Here is a 20,578-nt window from a genome sequence, read left to right on the forward strand (position 1 = left end):
TTCCCCCATTTTGGCAACCCACAGACAGAAAGGAAACAACAGGGAAGTGAAGCTGCTGTTTCAGAGCCATTGACAGTTTCCGTAGTCCTGAAACTGAGCAGAAGAGAACAATGGACAGATACACAGCCATGTTGTCCATCTATATATGGAGTCTATGGGTATGATCTAACAACCTTTAGCAACCTTTGCAGCTAGTGGTAGGTACTTTCATTGGAAAAGTAGCCAGTTAGCAGCCTCTCTGGATGACTGCTTCAGTAAAACACCGATTTGTAACGTGAAACTGCTTTATTCAGTGTTTTTACCGGTTTTAATCGGGGCCTACCGGACTGGGAGTGGTCTCTGGTCCACCATTGGGGGTGCTGTACCGTGGACTGTTTCGGCCCGGGTGGCTAGAGGGCTCGGCATCTTGGTGCGGGCACTCCTGTCCGCCCGGGTTGGGATGGTCTCTGTGGCGGCGCCCCAGCGGTGCTGGACCGTGACCTCTCTCAGTGAGGTTGGCCCCCAAAGGTAGCTTCTCCCTCGCCTCAGGTCTCAGTGCCTAGCCATGTCTCTTTAGTAACAATTGGTGTGTGTTGGTGTATGTGTGCGTGTGTGTGGGTGGTAAGGGTGGATGTTCAGGTGCCTTTGCGAATATGTGTGGGAATATCTACATGATTGTGTGTGTGTTGTTGCGTACGTTTATGTGGGGGTGGGAGGGTCAGGCTGTCTGTATTTTTCTTGATTTTCATTGATGTTTGTCATTTCTGTTATTGTTTTTAATCTCTGTGAGGCACTTTGTGTTACTCTTTGTATGAAAAGTGCCATACAAATAAAGATTTGATTTGATTTGATTTGATTTAATCACAAAGTCTATTCAGAAAAAAGAAGAAAATTCCCCACTTGCAGTCTTTAACAGCCCCCTCAGTCATTTCATCCTGTCACCTGGCCTCAACTATAATAGCAAAAGGTCATATTTGAGACTATGTGTTATATTATTTACTCTACTAAAAACATAGATTACGCATGCAGTTGAACTAGAATAGCTCTGTGAGTGTGACTATGACTCATAGAAATATGTATCAATGAGGAGGGCCTTGCACTTCTAGCTCACACAAGGACGCCCTGGTGACATGTTAATATTAAACACTGGTCATGCTAAGAATTATTTCTGAGGTCAAGAAATCTGATTAAATGCTTCATTGGGAGCAATCACTGGTGAATTTTAGGCCAATTGAGGCACACTTTTCTCCTTGTTTTACTTTGTGTATTGTAGTCAGGTCTTGGGTACACACTTTGTAGTGCTGTAGGTGATCCTCTGCCCTCTCCTCCTACACATGTACACACACACAGCAGCTTTAAATATGCTCTCCAAGCCCCTTTATCTCCCTCTACCTTCTTCAACAAACAGTTCTGCTGTTCAAGCCAAACACATGGAAACAAAGCTCTCCGCTCCTCTCGGCCCTGTTGGACTTTATCCAGCTGCTGTACAGGAGAATGACTGAGCAGACCACCCACCTCCAGCTAGTTTTAGGTTCTCAGATGGAGTAGGAAAGTATAGTGAGGAGAGATGATGACAGGTAACGAAAAAATGAGTTACAGTCGGCTTCTTAAAAACAAAAAGAGCTGCAAATGGATTTGGAGGACAAAAAGTCTTCACATCAGTTGTGCTGATACTTTTTTAATATGATGGAGAGTTTTACAAAACTGAGAGCTGGGGTATTCAATATCAGTTTCACTTATGAAGGGGTTAAGAAAAGGTCAAGAAGTGTCCCAACTACAGCTCAACCTTCTGTAGACTGTCTGAAACCAGCTATTGTGAAAACATAATTCAAGTTTTTTCTTCAATTTGGGTAATAAGGAATTGGATTATGATATGGGTTGAGGAGGAATTTCACTATTTAAAACGATAGCCTACTTGTTAATGTTCTCTGGTGGACACAGGCCTTTCATCCAATTGTCTAAATTTTGCATTCACGTTTCCCTCATTTGCCTATCTCACTCCCTTCTTAGCTCCGCCCTCGTAAAATGCGAGAGAGAGAGATGTTAACTTTTTCCATTAACCCTGAAATTGCACAAATTGAAATTGCAAATAAATCAAAATGCCTAATGGAAACATGTCAGTTTTGAAAACACTTTTATGCCTGCCGTTTAAGGTTTTTTGCAGTTTTGGGGCATGCGGTTAAAGTTAAAGCTGTTTGTGGAAACACAGTCATCTCACAGTTGTGTTTTAATCGTCATTTCGCAAATACTGCTTAAGTTTTGTGCAAATCCGTACTGGTAACCCACCTACAGATATGTCGACAGAGAAAAGAGATGTCCTTTATTATTTAATAACCCAGAACACGATCATGTTTCCTTTTAAACACTGGAAATTATTTGTTAGACTTGATGTTTGAGGTGAAACTAAAATTCTGTAACTCAAACCCGATGATCAGGAGTGATCAGCCTCTCAGGTGACTGAATAGAAATGACAATCATTGATGTAAAAAGTGCCTTTGCAGACTCTCAGACTTTAACTGTCTTCATAATAAAAAGCTAATGGGGGAAATAACAGATTAAGAGAAAAATATTTTTAATAAATGAAGGAAGATGTTTTTCTCTCTTGTTTATATCCTTACCCAGATGGTGAATCAAATTCTATCTATCTTTTCTCCTCCACTGATGTTGTGATGTATCACATCAGCCTGATTAATTGTCTGATTAATATTCCCAATACACGGACAATTTATCAAGAATCCAAACATAAAGATCTTGGCATTTTATTCACTTAAATTTGATTGTTTCTGAAGATGTCCTAATCTTGTTAAGCCTACATGGAAAAAGTGATCTTTTTACTAGGGTTGTCAGAGTTAAGGCATTCACCTTGATTCGATTAAGGTCTATACATAACATGTGTTTGTTTGTTTTTTAATGGTGTTATTTCCTGGCCGCTGTCCGAAATTGCTGTCTTTAAGAGACTTTAAAACTCAGCCTGCTGAGTTTTACAGCTGGAGTGATGATACTGATATCATGTTAAACTAGAGGACTTAATGAATCCAGAGGTACAAACCATGTCCTGCTAACTTCTTGGGAAGAATAATGCTCCAAAGATTTTGGCGAAGGAAAAAACGGCATGGCATTTTGCTGTCATTTGATTATTAATTAGGACAATCTAATAAGAATTGCTTCACCTTGTCAAAATGGACCTCAAAACTGTTTGAAAATGTGAAAAAAGTGATACATCACGATTAACTTTTGATATTCTGTGATTTAAAAAAAAATAATAATTTGACAGCCCAATTTTCTTACATAATAAGGAACTAGAAGAAGCTCACACATCAGTGTGGGCCAGCACAATGACAAGTGGAAGATTGACATCTCCAAGAACAAGTTTTGACACACTTTAAATGTTTTTGACAGATATCCCTATTCTCATAATCACGTGCGTTACATAGAACCAAACCGATACATCAGTCAAGCACATTTCATCAACCGATACCAGTCCACCACAGATTTATTGGTATGAGCTTATATGTGGTCCAATATACATGATATGAAAAGAAAGAAAATAATTTTGCAATGAAGTTCTCAGTTTTGGTGCACAGATGCCATGTTTATATATACATAGTCACACAGTATATATACACATATTTATACACACACAGTAGTATCAGCTGATATATAAATAACAGATTTTTTTTACACTTTAATATGGGTATCTGCATTGGCCCCAAAAATACATTATTGTTCAGGCTCTAGTGTTCGATGTTGAAAAGTTCCCATGACTATTGTGGGACAGACCTCATTTTCATTTCCTGCCTCCCCCTCTTTCCTAAATCTCTCTCTCGCTATGTCCTACTCAGTCCTCCTCTCTCTGCGTCTTTGTCACATCATTTTACGTCTTCTCTCCTTTTCTCTCTCTGCTTTGTAGCCAACCGCTGACTCGGTGTGTGTGCGTGCGCGTGCCCCCCCCCACACACACTGAAATAGCCTTCAGCTGTGCTCAGATATGTTCTCATGTCCTTAAGGACTCTTTGTCTCTCTCATCTTTTTTTTTTTTATCTCCACTTTACTTCTATCATGATTGAAAAATTCTTTCTATCTTGATTCAAAGCAATACTGCCAAAAATGCCTTTTCAAATGTTGATGTTTCTGTTTGATTCGAAATGTAAATACGGTGTTAAGGTTCACCTTCAGATATTGCCATCAAAAGTGAAACTTGAGTTCAAAGCTCTTTACATCAGTTATAAATACTGGAAGCGCTCACTGAAAATATATATTGTGACAGACAGGCTGGATGCTGATTGGTCGATGCTGAGAACCTGGGAAATGTCAGGGCTTTGTACAGTAATAATTGTACAAAAATATTGAGTGAGACCCATGACCACTTCATGTTGCCCTCTTACATTAGACATGTTCTGCAGTGGTTTCTCACAGTGAAATGCTATCAGATTTCGCAGGATCACTCAGACTTGATGGTCCATCTAACAGCTAAATTTGGTAAGAACTGTGTTTTTTATGTAGGCCACATCAAAAAGAATTGGCAAGGAATTAAAGACAAACGGTACAAAACATTTTCACACATTAGAGCTTGTATTTGGTAAGGCTGGATAAATTCTGATGCAAAAATTTTTTGGGAAAAAAAATTAAGTGAAAGTGAAGTGAAAGATCTGAAATTTACATAACACAACAAATGCCATATATTTAACTAGACTGGGGCAACCTCGCAAAGAGGGTGTATGGCCCGTTTCACACAGCGTGCGTCATGAGCGTAAGACGTCAGCCTCGCTGAGCAGCATCATGTTTCATGCATGTGGTGGTTACACATACAGCGTTGTTGGAACGTTGCTGCTGCATTGCTGCTTGCTTCTTTAAGTGCTGTGTTTCTGGATTTAAAAGCACAAATTCCACTAATTTATAAAGTCCTGCAAGCTCCTGCACAGCCAACAACCTGGTCCTGTAAATGTTTCAAAGTAAAATGCATTGTATTAGGAACTGATGGGATTCTGTCCACAGAGACACTGTCAAAGGGCTTTTGTTTTGAAAGGGAACCTGCAAGTCAGCTGCAGCACATCTATAGAAATGGTGGCTCAGGTGGCTCAGGAATAGACAGTAAAAGTTATGTTTTCATGATTATATTGACTCTGTACCACTTTTTACTGCAGTTTAAAAGTCTCTCTCTGTTACAGTGATGAGAAAATACAAGATCAATAAATAAAAGAAATCGATAGATTGATCGATTAACCGATAAAGAAAATAATTGTTAGGTGCATCCCTATATTTAACACTTTAACACCTGGATAGACATCAGTTTTGTTGTGGAAAAAAAACGTAAACAACGTGTCCCATAAACTGAAGAAAAAAAAAACTGAAAATGAATTGAGGAACATTATTGGATATTATTAAAAAACACATTATCAAACAAGGAAAATGTCCAGAAGACTATATGTATAATTCTCTTGAATATATTTAAAATTGTGTCACAGAAAAAGAAAAAAAAAGATTTTTAGCACTCTCTTGAGGTCATTTTCTTACTTTCTGTTTTGTTCTTTACTTTTTTTGTTTTGCCCATGTTCAGTTTTTCTTGTAACTTTTTACTTATTTCTTGCTAACTTTTAGGGCATTACTGTTAAAGTTGCTCATCACCCTCAAACCTATTTTTTTTTTTAAAAAAATCTCAATCCTTTACACTGATCTTACAATACACAGTATTCTTATGATGTCAGCGCTGTTTCTATACGCCAAATAATAGCAAGCTAAGTCAAATGACACAATGACTGTTACATTTCCATGATTTTGAGAGACAAGGCTTCAAAATTTGAGGTGGGTTGGCTGCAAACATATGTGAAAGAACCCACTGGCCTTCTGGGAGTGCATGCTGTACATTAGGGGTTTCCCAAGGTCAAAAATACCAGCCTGTTCTCATTGTGAAGTTGTCAAACTGCTGCTCTGTCAGTAATTTCAGTGCCAGACACTCAGGATTTTCAACCTTTCCTAAATGAATATATTCATAGTTATGTTACATTAATGTACTTCAATTTCCTACACACCACACAGTTCCATGACTTTTCCAAGCCTGAAAAATGTGACAGTGAAAATCTATGAATTTTCCAAGTTTTCCATGAACTTGGGAACCATGGACACTGACGCCAAAAGCTACCTTTCACAGCGATATGACACACCACTGGGCGGCCAGGTGGCACTTGTTGCATCAGTCTGTTATGCTGCTTGATGGCATCAGTTAGAAACACAGCCACTAACAATGTCATGTAAGGATCAGGAAGCCCCTATAGGGCAGGCAGGTGCGGAGGTTCACCCAGGAGCCCGGTGTTCGCTTTACTAAAATGTCTAGCCAAACCATGATGTTTTTTCTAAACCTAACTACAAGCTTTTGTTCACATCTGGGTGTTGGTTGCAGTATCTCCCAATGACAAAAGCAGATGCAGGAGGATACCTAACTTAGACATGAAAGGCCACTGACAATGCTGCGATAAGTGACAGCTTTTACATGTTACGTTGGTACAAGGTACCAAAACTAGCGTACATGAGGAAAAAAGTAACGTCTACAGATTCACGCCATGCCACACAAGTTCAATGAAGATCTTTGAAATGTTTCAATCCTTTTTGGATTTTCGTCAGGTCAAAAGTAGGATTAAAGTAAGATCAAAATTTCTTCAATAACTTGTGCGGCATGAGTAATTCTGCAAGCTTGTCTTTTTTTCCCCTCATAACATGTTGAAAATACGCAGAAAAGATCAACACTTTTTATAGCCAGCAAGGGAACCAAAACAAGCATGCCCAAAAACACAGTTCATGAATCCTAGAATATACTGTAATTTATGGTGGAATTAATGCAGTGCATATGATGAATCATGTTAGCATACAGTTAGCCATGGACTCACACTCACCATACACAACTTGGGTGAATTTTTAAAAAAAAAATGTTTTGATTCTTTTGATTGGTTGATTCTTACAGACAAATGATAAATAAATAAATCAAGAAATGGACACATTCAGATTTTTTTTACAGTTTCAAAGGTAGGAAGTCACCACCTCTTTTTTCATCTGTCTTGTTTACCAAGTCGATCTAAATTATACAGTGCATGGCATGTCCAAGGTATTGTAGCTGCTGTATTTTGCGGGACCCAAGCAAGTGTAGTTTACGAAGGGAAAACACTACTAATACTATTTCTGCCAATATACCCCTTAAATCCTACTCACTAGATCTTAAACACTTTTCATTTTGAAATATCTTTTTAAATTTTTTTCAGTAAATGAAATTAAACACTGGTAGATGCATTATTACTAGAGCTATATGGTCAATATCAACATCCTCACTGCACAGTGCTAACACTATGGTGATGAGACAGTCCACTGGGTTTACTGTTTGACCGCAGGGGCTTGTGGGTAAAGCGGAACGTTAGTCCATTAATAAATGAAACAACCATGTGATGAAGACATATGGTCCTGCTCGGATCTGCCCTTGGCTGGCGCTGTGTGTAAGTTCCAGCGATAAAAAAGTCAATAGAAATGAGAGGGAGGTATAGAGGAAGAGCTGGGGAGATGGAGGAGAGACGCTGGATGTGGGCTGAATGAGAGACCGAGTCTGTGGGCTGGGAGAGTGGGAGTTATCTGCAGAGAGATGCTTTGACCTCCCTCCCTCTCTGCTGCTACTAGTGCTGCCTTTAGGTTACACACACACACACACACACACACACAACACAACACAGAACAGGAGCAATAGTGTATTGAAGGAGAGAAAGGAAGAGTTAGATTTGTGTGTTGCTTCAGTTAAATGATCAGCATAGTGTCAGGTTTATGACTCTATTCCATGGTACTATGCTCTTGCCCTCAACCAAATCACTCACTTCAGATTGAGCACTTTACTGTGGCAGCGAGTAAGGATGCATCAAACAAACAGGGCAGTTTTTTGCCACCATTATGTATGTAAGTATGTATCGGGGGAATGTCTCAATTTCAAACATCAGATCAGAGGCCAATCAGGGAATTTTTTTTGACTGATTGAGAATATTTAGTTGATAGAGTATGCAATCCGTTATGTCAGCTGTCACACAGATGATTTTTCTTTCATGCACAGCAACATAGAGCGCAGCCTTCATCAACTCTTTTAAACTAAGCTGCTCGTCTCTCCTCTCTGCTACGCCACCAAACAACACACTCCATAAACAAAAATGTAGTACGAGACAGTGTATTTACCAAAGTTAGAGGCACTCATTTCGTTTAAGCTTAGTGTGAGAGTCTCATCTTTTGCTTTCAGCTATAACGCATGGTGTTTTTCCGCCATTTGCTTCCCTCAAACCATGCACACCCACACACACACACACACACACACTCACACACACACACACACACACACACACACACACACACACACACACACACACACACCCCTCTGTGTGGTGAGAAACGGATCTGCATACAGGTGCACAGCAAACCCAGTGACCAGCCACGCACGACTTCTAAATAATAAAACACTGGAACAGCATTAAAAAAATCTTTGGCCCTCATTTATGAAACCAACATACGACAGAAAACTGCGTGCACGGTCATTTCAATGCAAAGAGCGGCATTTAGCAATGTGGATATGAGCGGAAGCTACAATCAGATCTCACATCAGGTCTCAGCTCATGTTCAGTGTGCAGCGGTAGTGATGTTGTGTTGCAGTGATATACATGGTTTTAAGGTATACTGGGATAAAGTTGATGATTATCAAACTGTGCACATTTGTATATCTGCCATATTAAGAAAAAAGTGCAATTGGGTGGAGAATCTCACTTTTTTTTGGGTTATTTTCAAACAGGAAACTTTTTGTACAAATACATCCATTAAAAAAAAACAAGGTTAAGTCTTAATTATACAGATTAAATATTTGAGCAACCTAAACCAAACCTTCTGCTCTGACTGATAATAATAATAATAATAATAATAATAATAATAATAATAATAATTTAATAAGAATAATATCATGAAACTGCAATATTTAATAATGTGGAGGAGTTGGAGAATTTTTATGAGACCATATTCTGACTGGCATTTAAGTATTTGCAGCCACATATTATTACTAAAAAAAGTATAGTTAATGTGATAAAATGTTATATTTTGTAAAGGCAGATATTGCAGTGATCTCTGTTATGCCTTGCAGTTGCCTGACTCTGTGGGACTGACTGCAGGATGCTGCCCACCTCTAATCCATCTGAAACTTTTACTTTAAACACTGACAAATCAAAGCATATTTATCATTTAAAGGGAATAACCACGCTCTGTAGTGTAAATATCTAAATACTAGCAGCCAAGGCAGTTATATTTTTCCCCTTGTCCGGCCCAGACACAGGTGGTGTACCCCTGACGCCACCTGTTACAAAAGCAGCCCTGATACGCATGAACATTTGCTCCAAGCTCTGGGTCAGTTATAAGCTTTTAAACTGAAGCTGGGATGTCTGTGTTTCCATGTCTAGCTCAGTAAAGTTCCTTATCTTGGCGGTATTATTTCTCACCAAGTGGTAAACTCTCAGGGTGAGGCCTCTAAACCCAGAATACACTGGGGCGTGGTATGCAAATGATAATGGCTTTCTGCCATCACATTTATCAACAGCTGGTCATTCCTACACTGTGATTGGAGGAATAAGAACGTTTTAGAAATCACACACGAACCCTAACTTAGACACTATACCCTAAGTACCAAATAAGGAACAAGTAACGTAAAAAAAAAGAACAAAAGAAAAGAAAAGAAAACACAGAACAAAGAAAATCAGAACTATAGGCAAAACAGTTAACCTGGCAAAATGAGACGAGGCAGAATCAACCAACGGCCAAAAGTTGTTGTTTTTTTTGTCAAGTAAAATAAGTCTAGGCAAAACAATGAACAAAGTCTTTTTCAGGCAAAGCAAAGCTAAATTCTAAACCATACTGAAGGCAAAGCAGTTGCAAACTATCCTAACAATAAAAAGAAAAAAAAAGCCAAATCTCCCAGGGGGGGTCTTCAAATTAGTATGTCCATATCCAACCATACCTGCTCCTCTAGTCACACCACTGCTAACTGCAGGTCCACAGGACACCAACATCATAAAGAATATGGTGATTTTAAGGCAGAATATGCGGGAATACCACGCTCAATAAAAACATGCAGCAGCTCCTACCTGTACAGGTGTGTGTCCCCCGTCTCCCGCAGCTCCAAACACCCAACGTGCATCTTCAACTCGGACACCCCATCCGCCACTTTACAAACGCTCAGTGCTGCATGTGGGTAGGTGTAGGCCTACCTGTCGTCATCAGGTGACAGAATTAATACACAAACAAGCAAAGTTTCAGAATGAGATACACATAGACACTACACATACCTGAAATATGAATTCAGACTTTCTGTGACCGCGCGCATTGCATGGGCGCTCCACGGAGTATTTAAAGTGCGGATGTGAAAATTGGCACGTCTGTGTTGCGGTGTCGGCATCTTCCTTAAATGGAGAGGAAGTGATGCGTGAGGTGGGAGGGGACATATCATAGTAATTTTAATAATATATGTACTGTATGTATATGTGTGTGTGTGCAAAGTGCTTTGCAATAAGGGCACTATACAGAGTGCTTCACATGAAAACAGAAAGAATTAACATAAAACAGGTCAGCAAGGCAATTCAGCATACAAGGACATTTAAAAACAGTTTTAAAATGTGAAATAATAAAACTATAAATCTTTCATTTTTCAAATGAATTGCAGCACTCTGAGGCGAGAGTAAATAAATTAGTTTTTAGCTTTTTTTTTTAATAAAAATATTTAGTGAGCTGGCTTCTCTATCGGTAGAGTGTTTCAGAGCTTTGGAGTGTGAGTGACATTTTCTTTTGGCTGTTGCTGGTAACCTCCAATAAACCAGCAGCAGATGATCACAGTGTTCATGAAAGTAAAAAGTTGAAAAGGGAGTTATTGCAACGTAGCTTGCCCATTTAGAGCTTTATAAATATTATATTAAGCTTATAAAAGGAGGAGGACCTAAAAATCAGTTCTAAGTGTCACAGGAGGCCAGCACAGAGAAGCTAGTCCCTCCAGCATTTTGCTGGCAGTTTTTGTGATTAGTTGGTTTTCCATTACAGATTTGCACAAAACTTAAGCGATATTTTCAGTATTTCGATAAAACACAATTGCGAGATGACTGCGTTTCCACTGAGTGATGTTCTGTGACTTCTCTCAAGATTTTACATGACTTTCCTCTGTCGGTAACATTCCAGTAACCATGGTGATGGATGTCAAAAATATTGGCAGGTTTATTTCTATCCAATCTAATATCGCTTCTTTGTCTCATATAAGAGTTAAGAAGATCTTGGTCTCTTCCTCCGTCCACACATGGAGCCATGTCTTGTCGAATGTCATATGACTTGCTACTTTGGGTTTAATGGAGGTTGGCATCCATAGAGTCGCATTACTGCTGCCCGCTGTTGCATCATATGATCTATAAAAGCAAAAAAAAGTGTTTCCATAGCAGTTTTTTTTGCGAAATACAGCTTTCTCGAATCACCTGAAATACCACCTCATGCGAGCGTAAAAACTTTTCTGCGATATTTTGTATTCTCTATTTCAATTTGCGCAATTTGAGGGTTAATGGAAAGTCGCCTTGTGACAGCCCAGCCTGTATCTCGTAGCCTGCCAGGGACTCCAGTCCTCGTAGTGTTCCTCTGGAGCCGTCTCTTTTTCCTCTTGCCTCTGTATGTTTATGCAGTTGAGTCATAAAGCCTTGGGATAAGCAGCAATTTTCTCGCTCAAGTGGAAACATTTTTGACTCTGGTGGACATGTCTTCGCCTCAGTTAGCATCCACCAGGGCAAATTTGCAGCTATTTGTGTCAACACGCGTCTTTGAATTATATACACCCGCACTGCCTCCAAAATTCACTTCACATTCAGTCAGAAGACAGCTTTAGAGGTTTTGTGTTGCACAACTACACAGGCTCTTTTTCTATGGCTGAAGACAGTGTCAAGTTATTCTGCTTTATGAAAAATATGTGCTCCTTTACATTATTAAACACTGTACATGATGACTGGTGCATGCATGCATGTGTGGCTGCTGTAAAGGAAGATGTATGGCTGTTGTGAACTCATGCAGATGTATGAAATATTAATGTACTGCAGAGCTGCATGTTCCATCCTGCTCTTATCAAAGTGCTGCTCAGCAATTGGTGACTGTTCTGCTTGAGGTCTTATGGGCTAAATGCAGTTTAACCATCAACATCAAAATCAGTTTTGTTGTGCTGCGTTCAGGCACCTTTCACAAGCATATAAACCTCTGGAATGCGAGAAAATTGGTTTTATTTCATAAAAATAAATAAATAACAGGAGATAAGAAACTGACTTGAATATAACTGCGTGTAAATTTTAAGATATTATCAAAAAATAGAGAAAAAATATCCAAATGATGTCAATGATGTCAGTGATGTCAATCCAGGTTTCAAAGAGTTTAAAGGGTTAAGATTCTGTTAGGGGGGCCCTTTAAATTTGGGGGGGTTGTTTTCCTCTGTGTTTTCATTCATGGATGCAAACTAAAACTGAATCTTGACTGGTTTACAGAGGCATACAACAGCGAGACGGTGACTGCAGTTCTTGTCGACAAATCCAGTCTGCTGTGACCCTCATGTCACCACACATGCCGACCATATTGGAGGTCCGAGGCTTTTAACAAGCGGTGAAAGGGAGAAGCTCTAATTTCTGAAAACACATGTTGGCTGACCATTTCTTTTGGCATGGTGAATGGCTGGTAAAGCCATGCCCCACAAAACATGGAACCATTAATCCGTTATCTTTGGCAGATTTGTTTTGAAATTAAATTCTTGCGTTTGTGTAGTTGGGGAACAGTTTTTTGCTATAACCATGGAAACGGCAAGTGAGAGACGGGGCAGGGAAGAGAGGAAGTACTTTACGGCAGCAGATGGGAAAAGGCAAACCTGTGAGGCTCAGTGGGCTCCTGGCTGCAATTCAGAAACACACACACACACACACACACACTGCAACTGTCACCTCTGCCAGGACCTGGGGCTTGGCAGACTGATTGCCATTAGTGCCCCTGCTGTGCAAGGTGGAGAGTGCAAAGTGACTTGCTGAGCTGACATGGCTGCTGGCCTTCCTGTCTGTCTACACTAAACTTTTTTTTTTTGTTGTTGTTGTGTTTTTCACACACTACATTTCCCAGAGATAAACTGCAACTCTTGCTCTCCCTCTCCTACAGCTAACTGATGATGGATCTATTCCGCAGAGGAGAGCTAGGGCTTCTGGGAGGAGGAGGAGAGGGGCTGAGAGATGATGTGGGCGTTCCTGGGATCAGCTGGTCGGCAAATCGGCTGCCAGATGACATGTACCCGGCATCGGGATTGGCCCTGGCCGCCGCCTACCATGACATCAAGACACGGCTGGCGAGTCTGGAGAGAGAGAACAGCAGTATCAAGAGGAAGCTCAAACATTACGAGGTCAAGGTAGAGAGCAACACACACAAACACACACACACTCACACACACACACACACACACACACACACACACACACACACACACACAGACACACACATACACACAAAGAAGTTGGATACAATAACAGTTTTGTAATTTGTGAATTCATTCTTTTCTGGAAAGTCTATCTCCTGTTCTCTGCTTCAGTTTCCGATGATCAGTGAATTTGGAGAGGAGAGGATATTGTGCTGCTCCTGTGAACCCATCATCAAGGACACCAGTGTGATCCAATCAGAGACCACCAACCTACAGCAGAGGATCAACTCCCTCACTCAGGAGGTACTCTGCGATTACACAAAGCTGGGAACATGGAGATGGAGATATTGCTAAGTGTAAAAGCAGCATTCTCGAGCATTCTGACAGTCAGACACCAAGCAGACAGTGCACTTTTAAAGAGGCAAAACCAAAAGTTTAAAAACCACAGGTTTGCTAATAATCCCTCATTGCACAGGAAAAGTGTATGAGTAATGCGTATGGGCGGTATGCAATATTGCACACCTTCATACCTTCTTGAAATTTCACCAGGGTATACAGTATATGATGAAGTGTGTGCCCCCCACCACCACAACTTCTACTTACTTTGAGCTTTTCTTACTAATAAATACACAATAGAAACCCACAAAATATTACAAAAACTCATATTCTCACACTAAGTTTCCTTATTAAACAAAGAAGCACAACTTTTGAATTCAACTTTCTCTTGGTCATGGAAGACTGACAAGGCTTGACTGCCTCATTAACTCATTAAAAAACATATCATTCAACATATCATATCAAACGTCATTCAAATGGACAGAAACAAAATAAAACTCATCCAAACCATCTTGGTTACTCTTGCTAGTAATCTAGTGAGTAAGTCCACTGTTCCAACAATCACCAGCTCCGGTTTGGTCAAAATAAATCTTAAATTCACCAAGTTAGATTTAAAAAAACTGTCATTACTTCCTGCTGGTCGCCGACTGTTTACAGTCCTGTAACTTCTCCCTCCACCACTAGGTGTTGTTGTGTCCTTCAGCTTAGCTGTCTGTTTCACCAGTAGAGACAGGAGACTGAGCTCTGGTGGTGCATGCTTCGCACTACAGTGCGTTTAATAGAAAGAGGAGCGCCTGTATATATGACAAAAACATACTTTCAGCATTTCTAAATACTGTGGTATCCCGTAATACTGTGACACTGCTCAAGCCTAACTTATAACCTACACCTTGATGGAGGGTGCTTCATTCTGCTGTAAAGGTGATTATACAAACAGTTACACTCCAGGACGTAGTAGGAGTAGGTAGGGTGCGGTTTGGGAAAGGCTCAGGGACTTTCGATGCAGCGCTATTAGGCTGTTGCGGCTCAAGTGTAGAATTAACAAAGTCTGCACGCCCATATTATTTAATACAGTTACTACAGAGGTGATGTTTCGAGCTACATGCTCAAATAAAATGAGGGATATTAAATTAGACAGTCACACAGTCCTTCTATGGAGCTGTTCTCACTGATCAAGGTCATTTTTGCTCCATTTAACACAACCATTCTTGTTCAGCTATGGTTGGAGCTGTGTGTATAGTATGTCACCAGTCGCCCACTATGACGGCCAAGTTTTGCCGATAACCATAGTTTCATATTGGTCAACCTCCATCACATGTTAGTTTGTGTTTCTCATGGTGACAGCTTGCTACTGAGTGAATGCTGACAGTAATATTTAGTCACACTGTCAGAACAGGAGGAGGGGGGAGGCTCCCAGTGGCTGGAATTCAGCTAAGAGCTGGTACCCAGTCGACTGGCAGCCAAAAGGTCTTTGGTCTGGGGCAGCGTCTAGCTCACCTGCGAGAGTGTGCGCCCCATATCCTGAGGCATCTGCAGCGGCCCGGGCTCGATTCAGCCTGCGGCCCTTTGCTGTGTCATCCTCCCTCTCTCCCCCACATTTCCTGTCATTCTACAGCTGTCCTATCAATAAAGGGAAAATATCCCCGAAAAAATTATCTTTAAAAAAAAAAAAAAAGGCTTTTGGTCGGGGAATGGTAATTTCTGGGTGGCTGCGTCTGTAAGGTTAAGAGCTCAGCAGCATTATTTACAACTGAGTTATCAGATCATGCTGCTTTCAGAACGTACGGTGAGTCACAGCTGAGCTGACGAAGCTCCACTGCTAAAAGCTACTGACTGAGTCAGCGCTGATGGTGATTCAGTACAGTCAGTTCACTTTGAAAATGTCTGATTTGCTTTCTTGTACATGTTTTGAAGGAGATTCTTTTTTTGGTAAAGTGTCCCTAAACTCATCTGGATTATATTTGTATGAGAGATATTAGAAATGATGAGCGTAAATGGGGCCAACAGACATGTCAGTAATTTTGCAGATTTCAGAAAATAAAATCTGAGGTTATCTCCTCCCTCTCTGTCTCAGCTCCAGAAGAGTAAGGAACGAGAGGAGAGGCTAGAGGAGGTCATACAGGCTTATGAGAAGATTCACATGGAGAAAAGTAATGTCCAGAGAGACCTAGACAAGATGGTAAACATGCATACACACACACACACACACACACACACACACACACACACACACACACACACTTACTTGTAATAATACTCTATGTCTTAATCTTCTGAAACCTGGATAGATGTCAGTGTTATATTATTTTAATGATTTGTTTTTGTTTATGTCAGGTCATTTCTTGTTTTATATTGTTTTGTAAAATTTTTCATTTCAATTTTACTTGGGGGGGGGGGCGTCTTTTCTTATATAATAAAGATGTTCAATGAATTTTACTTCTTCTTGAAAAAATATGGCTTAAATTTCAAAGGGTTAAGAAGCAATTTAGGTTTTAGCTCTTGCGCGTGTTTGTGTGTGTGTGCTAGACGACTCTGGCAGAACAGCATGTGGAGCGGATCTGCAGCCTGGAGTCGGCTCTCAGGCAGAGAGAAAGTTCCCTTCAGAAACTCAGCGCTCAACTCCGCAGCAAAGACGCACATCAGTCTCAACTGCACGCCAGCCTGGACGTACCCAGAGGTGGGTGCTGCCGGATCAGCAGCAGACTCTGTTTGATCATGGTGGCATTAGCCGGAATAGAAGAAGCAGTTCTGATAATAATTAATACCACTTGCTCCAAGCATCGGGTCACCCAAATTGCCCTGAATATCTCTTCCTACAGTTCCACGAGACTTAGTTTCAGTCATTTTCAAGAGTCAAGTCCCTATTCTCACCTCTTGATCCATGAAGAAAACACAGACATACAAAAACTGCATTTTCCTTGTGTTATCATGTTAGTTAGCTCTAGTGTTGTAATTATAATAAGAGAGAATGAAAGATCAGACTATTTTATCGCAACATAATATACAGCTGCTTCCCAGCTGGCATCGGACATTAATATGATGTCAGAGAGACTTTGGACTTTGAAAATTCGTCAGGAATGAAAATCTGCTTGATGATACTTTAATTTTCTAACATTGGTAGAATTTCACATTGCATTGACATTAACGCCATTACAATTTGCAGACCCTTTGTTATTTCTACAAACCTTACTACTGCCTTATGCCCGGAACTGTTTCCATTTCAAAATAAAAGCCCTCTGACAACATGTCCATCAACAGAATCCCTTCATTTGTTGACATAAGGCATTTTTTTTTGTGAAACATTTTCAAGACCGTGGTGTTGACAATGCAGGAGCTTGCACAACTTCATAAATGAGTGGATATTTGCTTATAATTGTGGAAATGTAGTACTCAAAGCAGCAGGCAACTCTGTAGAAGCGTCGCACGAACAACACTGCCAGCAGGAACACCGCCAGCGTGCAACACGACAAGGTTGCCATCACATGCTGCTCATGCATTAAGTGTGAGGCAGGCTTATTCTGTCGTCAGTATTCTATGTCAAATTCATGTGGCATTAACGTTATGCTGAAATTGAATTTTGGTCACCCAATGTCACAACTTAAATTCCAATTCAAATTTCAGTTTCTGTTAACTTGACATTCTGTTCACTGACTTGCATCAATATAAAAATGGGGAAAATGCATGCTGAGTTAACAACAAATATTCAATCCGATTAAAGCCAAAACAAATGTGTATTCCTCCACTGATGTCATTGTAGGCTAGTGAAAGAAAAAAATAAAACTGGCAGCAACGAGGAAAGATGAAACAGACTGAAGCTGTTGTGTGTGTGGTTTTTTTTTTTCAGAGGGCCGCGGGCCGACGCTGCAGAGTTCCCGCAGTCTGGATGCCCTGTCAGACCTGAAGCTGCAGCGCCTGGAGGCCGAGCTGGAGGGGGCCCGGCAGCAGGCCGAAGGAGCCTGTCAGAGGGAGAAGGAGCTGAGGGCCGAGTTTCAGAGGCTCCAGCAGGAGGTGGCACAGCTACAGGAGGCACAGAGACAGGTAGGCCTGATGCTGACTGGAGATCACACCTGTTACACTATCACACTCATTATCTCTACATTATTCAGAGTGTGACCACTTTGTCACACTTGATGGCCAAGATAGAGACATTTAGGGGCTGCCCTTTGACAGGTGGTGACTCCATTCATCAGTGAGAGACCCCTCAGCTGACTGAGATTAATTCAAGTCAAGCTTATTTTTCTGTGCAGTGTACTTCTAGAGATGTTTTGGTCCCCAGATTTTGCTGTGGAGTGAATGCTCTTGCATCTCATGCAACTCTTTGAAGTTGCGGACATGCATGCAGCAGCATGCCTTCATCAACCATTCTTAAAAGGAAATTTCTTCTTAAACCAAAGATTCTGAAATTCATCAGTGGTTTCTTATTTGGGCCTTCTTGCACTGCGTGTAAGAGGACTCTAACACACAGTTTGTGCATGTTAGAATAATACACTACAGAATAAACAATACAAAATAAATACACTATATCTGGGCCACATGTAGAAAAACAAATCAGCCAGGTTTTTCAGTGCTACAGTCCAAACCACAGCTGTGTGTCTCTGTCAGTCCCAGGAGCTGTCCTCACACTGTGAGCACTGTAACGTGGAGTGGATAAAGAAAGCTGGGGACGAACAGTGAGTCTTATTTCGAAGCCAGTCTATGTCAGTTTGTTATTTGTACAAACGTATGTATTTATTTATTTAGTGACTGTCTTTGTGTTGCAGGGTGAACCTGGCATTAGCCTACACTGAGCTGACTGAGGAGTTGGGTCGTGTTCGCAATCTGGCTGTGAAACAGAGTGACCTTCTGCGACAAGTCTCGCAGGAGCCTGGTAGGAACATGAGTGGCTTTGTAATTTAAGGACTTCATGGTATCACATGATATTTTAAAGGTCCAGTGTGTAGTATTTAGTGGCATCTAGTAATGATTTTGCAGATTGCAATCAACTAAAACTTCTCCTGTGTGCCACGCGTGTAAGAGAACTATGGTGGCCAAAGCAAAAACACAGCCAGTGTTTGAGTTATCTGTCTGGGCTACTGTAAAAAACATGGATGAGTCCCACTCATATATTAACGTCTCATTCTAAAGTAGTGAAAGCACAACAATTCTTATATTCAGGTGACTATTCTCACACAAAAACAGATTATACACCACTTCTGCCATTATGTCCACCCAAATCCTACACATTAGACCAGCAATACTGAACATACAGCTCCCGGGCCAATCCGACAGACTGTCTGGTAGTCCCTCAACCATTTTCTAGCTCACAATGAAAATAAATTGAACTGTAATGGGAAGTTATTTTGTATTTTTAGTGTACATGAGGTGCCAGAGTGCATAAAACAAAATATTTCTTCTAGCAGGACCTACATCCTTTTAACATTCTCTCTCTTTCTCCTCCAGTCTCTCGTCCTACTCCTGCACCTCAGCGTCTCTCCCCCACCTCCCCCCAGCACCCCTCACTCTCTCCTGACAGGCTTCTCCCCACCCCCTCTCCTCCTCTGTCTCCAAGCGACGGCCCCGCTTCCTACTCCCATCAGCCAACCTGCAGCCGTCTACGAGCAAAGTTCCAGGGTCGCCGAAGTTACTCAGAGGTGAGGCTGGAAAGTTTTGGTGTTCAGTGAAAAGTAGATGTCTTACAATGACTATTCCTTTGACCTTTTGACCTCCATGCCTTGTCTCAGGTATCTGACCCTTCAGGCCTCCACAGGCCTCCGGCTCGGCTGATGAGAGATTCAGTATCCACCCTCCCTAAGCCCAGGCCTCTCCTGGGGGAGATGCAGGGTTACGGCCAAACCAAACCTCAGCTCCGTACCTCCTTGGTGGGCCTGGTCAGACCGGCCTCGGCTCATGGAGCTGGAGGGGAGAGAGGAGGAGGTGGGGGAGGAGAGAGAGGTGGTGGGAGCAGTCTGAGCAGCAGTCCGCATCAGTCGGCTCTGGATCTGGGCTTCCCTCTGACCCCTGAGGTGAGATCGAGAGCTTTAATTTACTTTTATTAAGTCAGGGACGTCCAACACATTCTCGTCCCATGTCATCATTTATTGCCGCTTTGCAGCCACCTCCTTCATCTACATCTACATTACGTTTAAGGTATCCTTCTGCATCTGCTCTTTACATTCTGTGATGCTGCCACCGTCATGTCAACACAAGCACATGGTGGGATGACGCTGCACGTGGTTATGTTTTGGCAACAGCAGCACATGGCAACCAACACAGAGACGTCAAGAAAACGCACATGCTGGCATAGATGGTTGGGGTTAGGGGAAGAAGGTACATGGTAAGGTGTAAAAAAAAATCGCATTCAAACAGGAAACCGGTGTTAAACAGGGTGTTGTGCTTCCATTACTTACGAGCGGAGCCAGAGCTGATAAATACCCAAGACTACTGCAGAGTCATGTGACTGGGTCTGGATACTGATTACAACCATTTCCATTTCATTAAAAATATGTTAGCAGGGGTTTATAGGGGGGACCATTTACATCTGACCACAACAGGACCCAACATGTGCAGAAACACACACTGCATTCAATATGTCATACATACTATTCTATAATCCTTTGAACCATTATCACTATTCTTTCCCCTGCCCCTCCTCTCATTCAGGTACATCACTTCCGTCGCCTTGACAACCCACCTGAGCCCACCCCACTGGTGACGCCACCACAGTCCTCTGATGACGAAGAGGTGATGATGGTGATGATGATGATGACAATGATGATAATAACAATGTGCTTGGCTTTTTTCATGGCTGTAACACTGGGTTTATTCAAA

At 41.3% G+C, this 20,578-nt stretch overlaps 1 protein-coding gene and 1 long non-coding RNA gene across 2 annotated transcripts in view; one reads left to right on the forward strand and one right to left on the reverse strand.

Annotated features, from left to right (window-relative positions):
• LOC121956088 (TANK-binding kinase 1-binding protein 1-like) overlaps positions 1–20,578 on the forward strand; it is a 32,621-nt gene that overhangs the window by 4,770 nt on the left and 7,273 nt on the right. Inside the window, exons 2-11 of the mRNA XM_042504184.2 lie at positions 13,183–13,426; positions 13,607–13,738; positions 15,846–15,950; positions 16,298–16,448; positions 17,616–17,809; positions 18,374–18,441; positions 18,532–18,638; positions 19,211–19,401; positions 19,492–19,773; positions 20,411–20,491. Of these exons, the coding sequence (XP_042360118.1) occupies positions 13,190–13,426; positions 13,607–13,738; positions 15,846–15,950; positions 16,298–16,448; positions 17,616–17,809; positions 18,374–18,441; positions 18,532–18,638; positions 19,211–19,401; positions 19,492–19,773; positions 20,411–20,491 (1,548 nt within the window). The 5' untranslated portion in view covers positions 13,183–13,189. The remainder of the gene's footprint in view (positions 1–13,182; positions 13,427–13,606; positions 13,739–15,845; positions 15,951–16,297; positions 16,449–17,615; positions 17,810–18,373; positions 18,442–18,531; positions 18,639–19,210; positions 19,402–19,491; positions 19,774–20,410; positions 20,492–20,578) is intronic.
• LOC121956089 (uncharacterized) lies at positions 3,502–10,503 on the reverse strand. Its single transcript, XR_015774822.1, has 3 exons — positions 10,317–10,503; positions 10,116–10,238; positions 3,502–4,915 (listed from the first exon to the last, which is right to left on the reverse strand). It is a non-coding gene; the product is annotated as an uncharacterized LOC121956089 (long non-coding RNA).

This window comes from Plectropomus leopardus, chromosome 18, assembly GCF_026936395.1.
Source record: "Plectropomus leopardus strain MGB_pleo_1.0 chromosome 18, ASM2693639v1, whole genome shotgun sequence".
NCBI lineage: Eukaryota > Metazoa > Chordata > Actinopteri > Perciformes > Serranidae > Plectropomus > Plectropomus leopardus.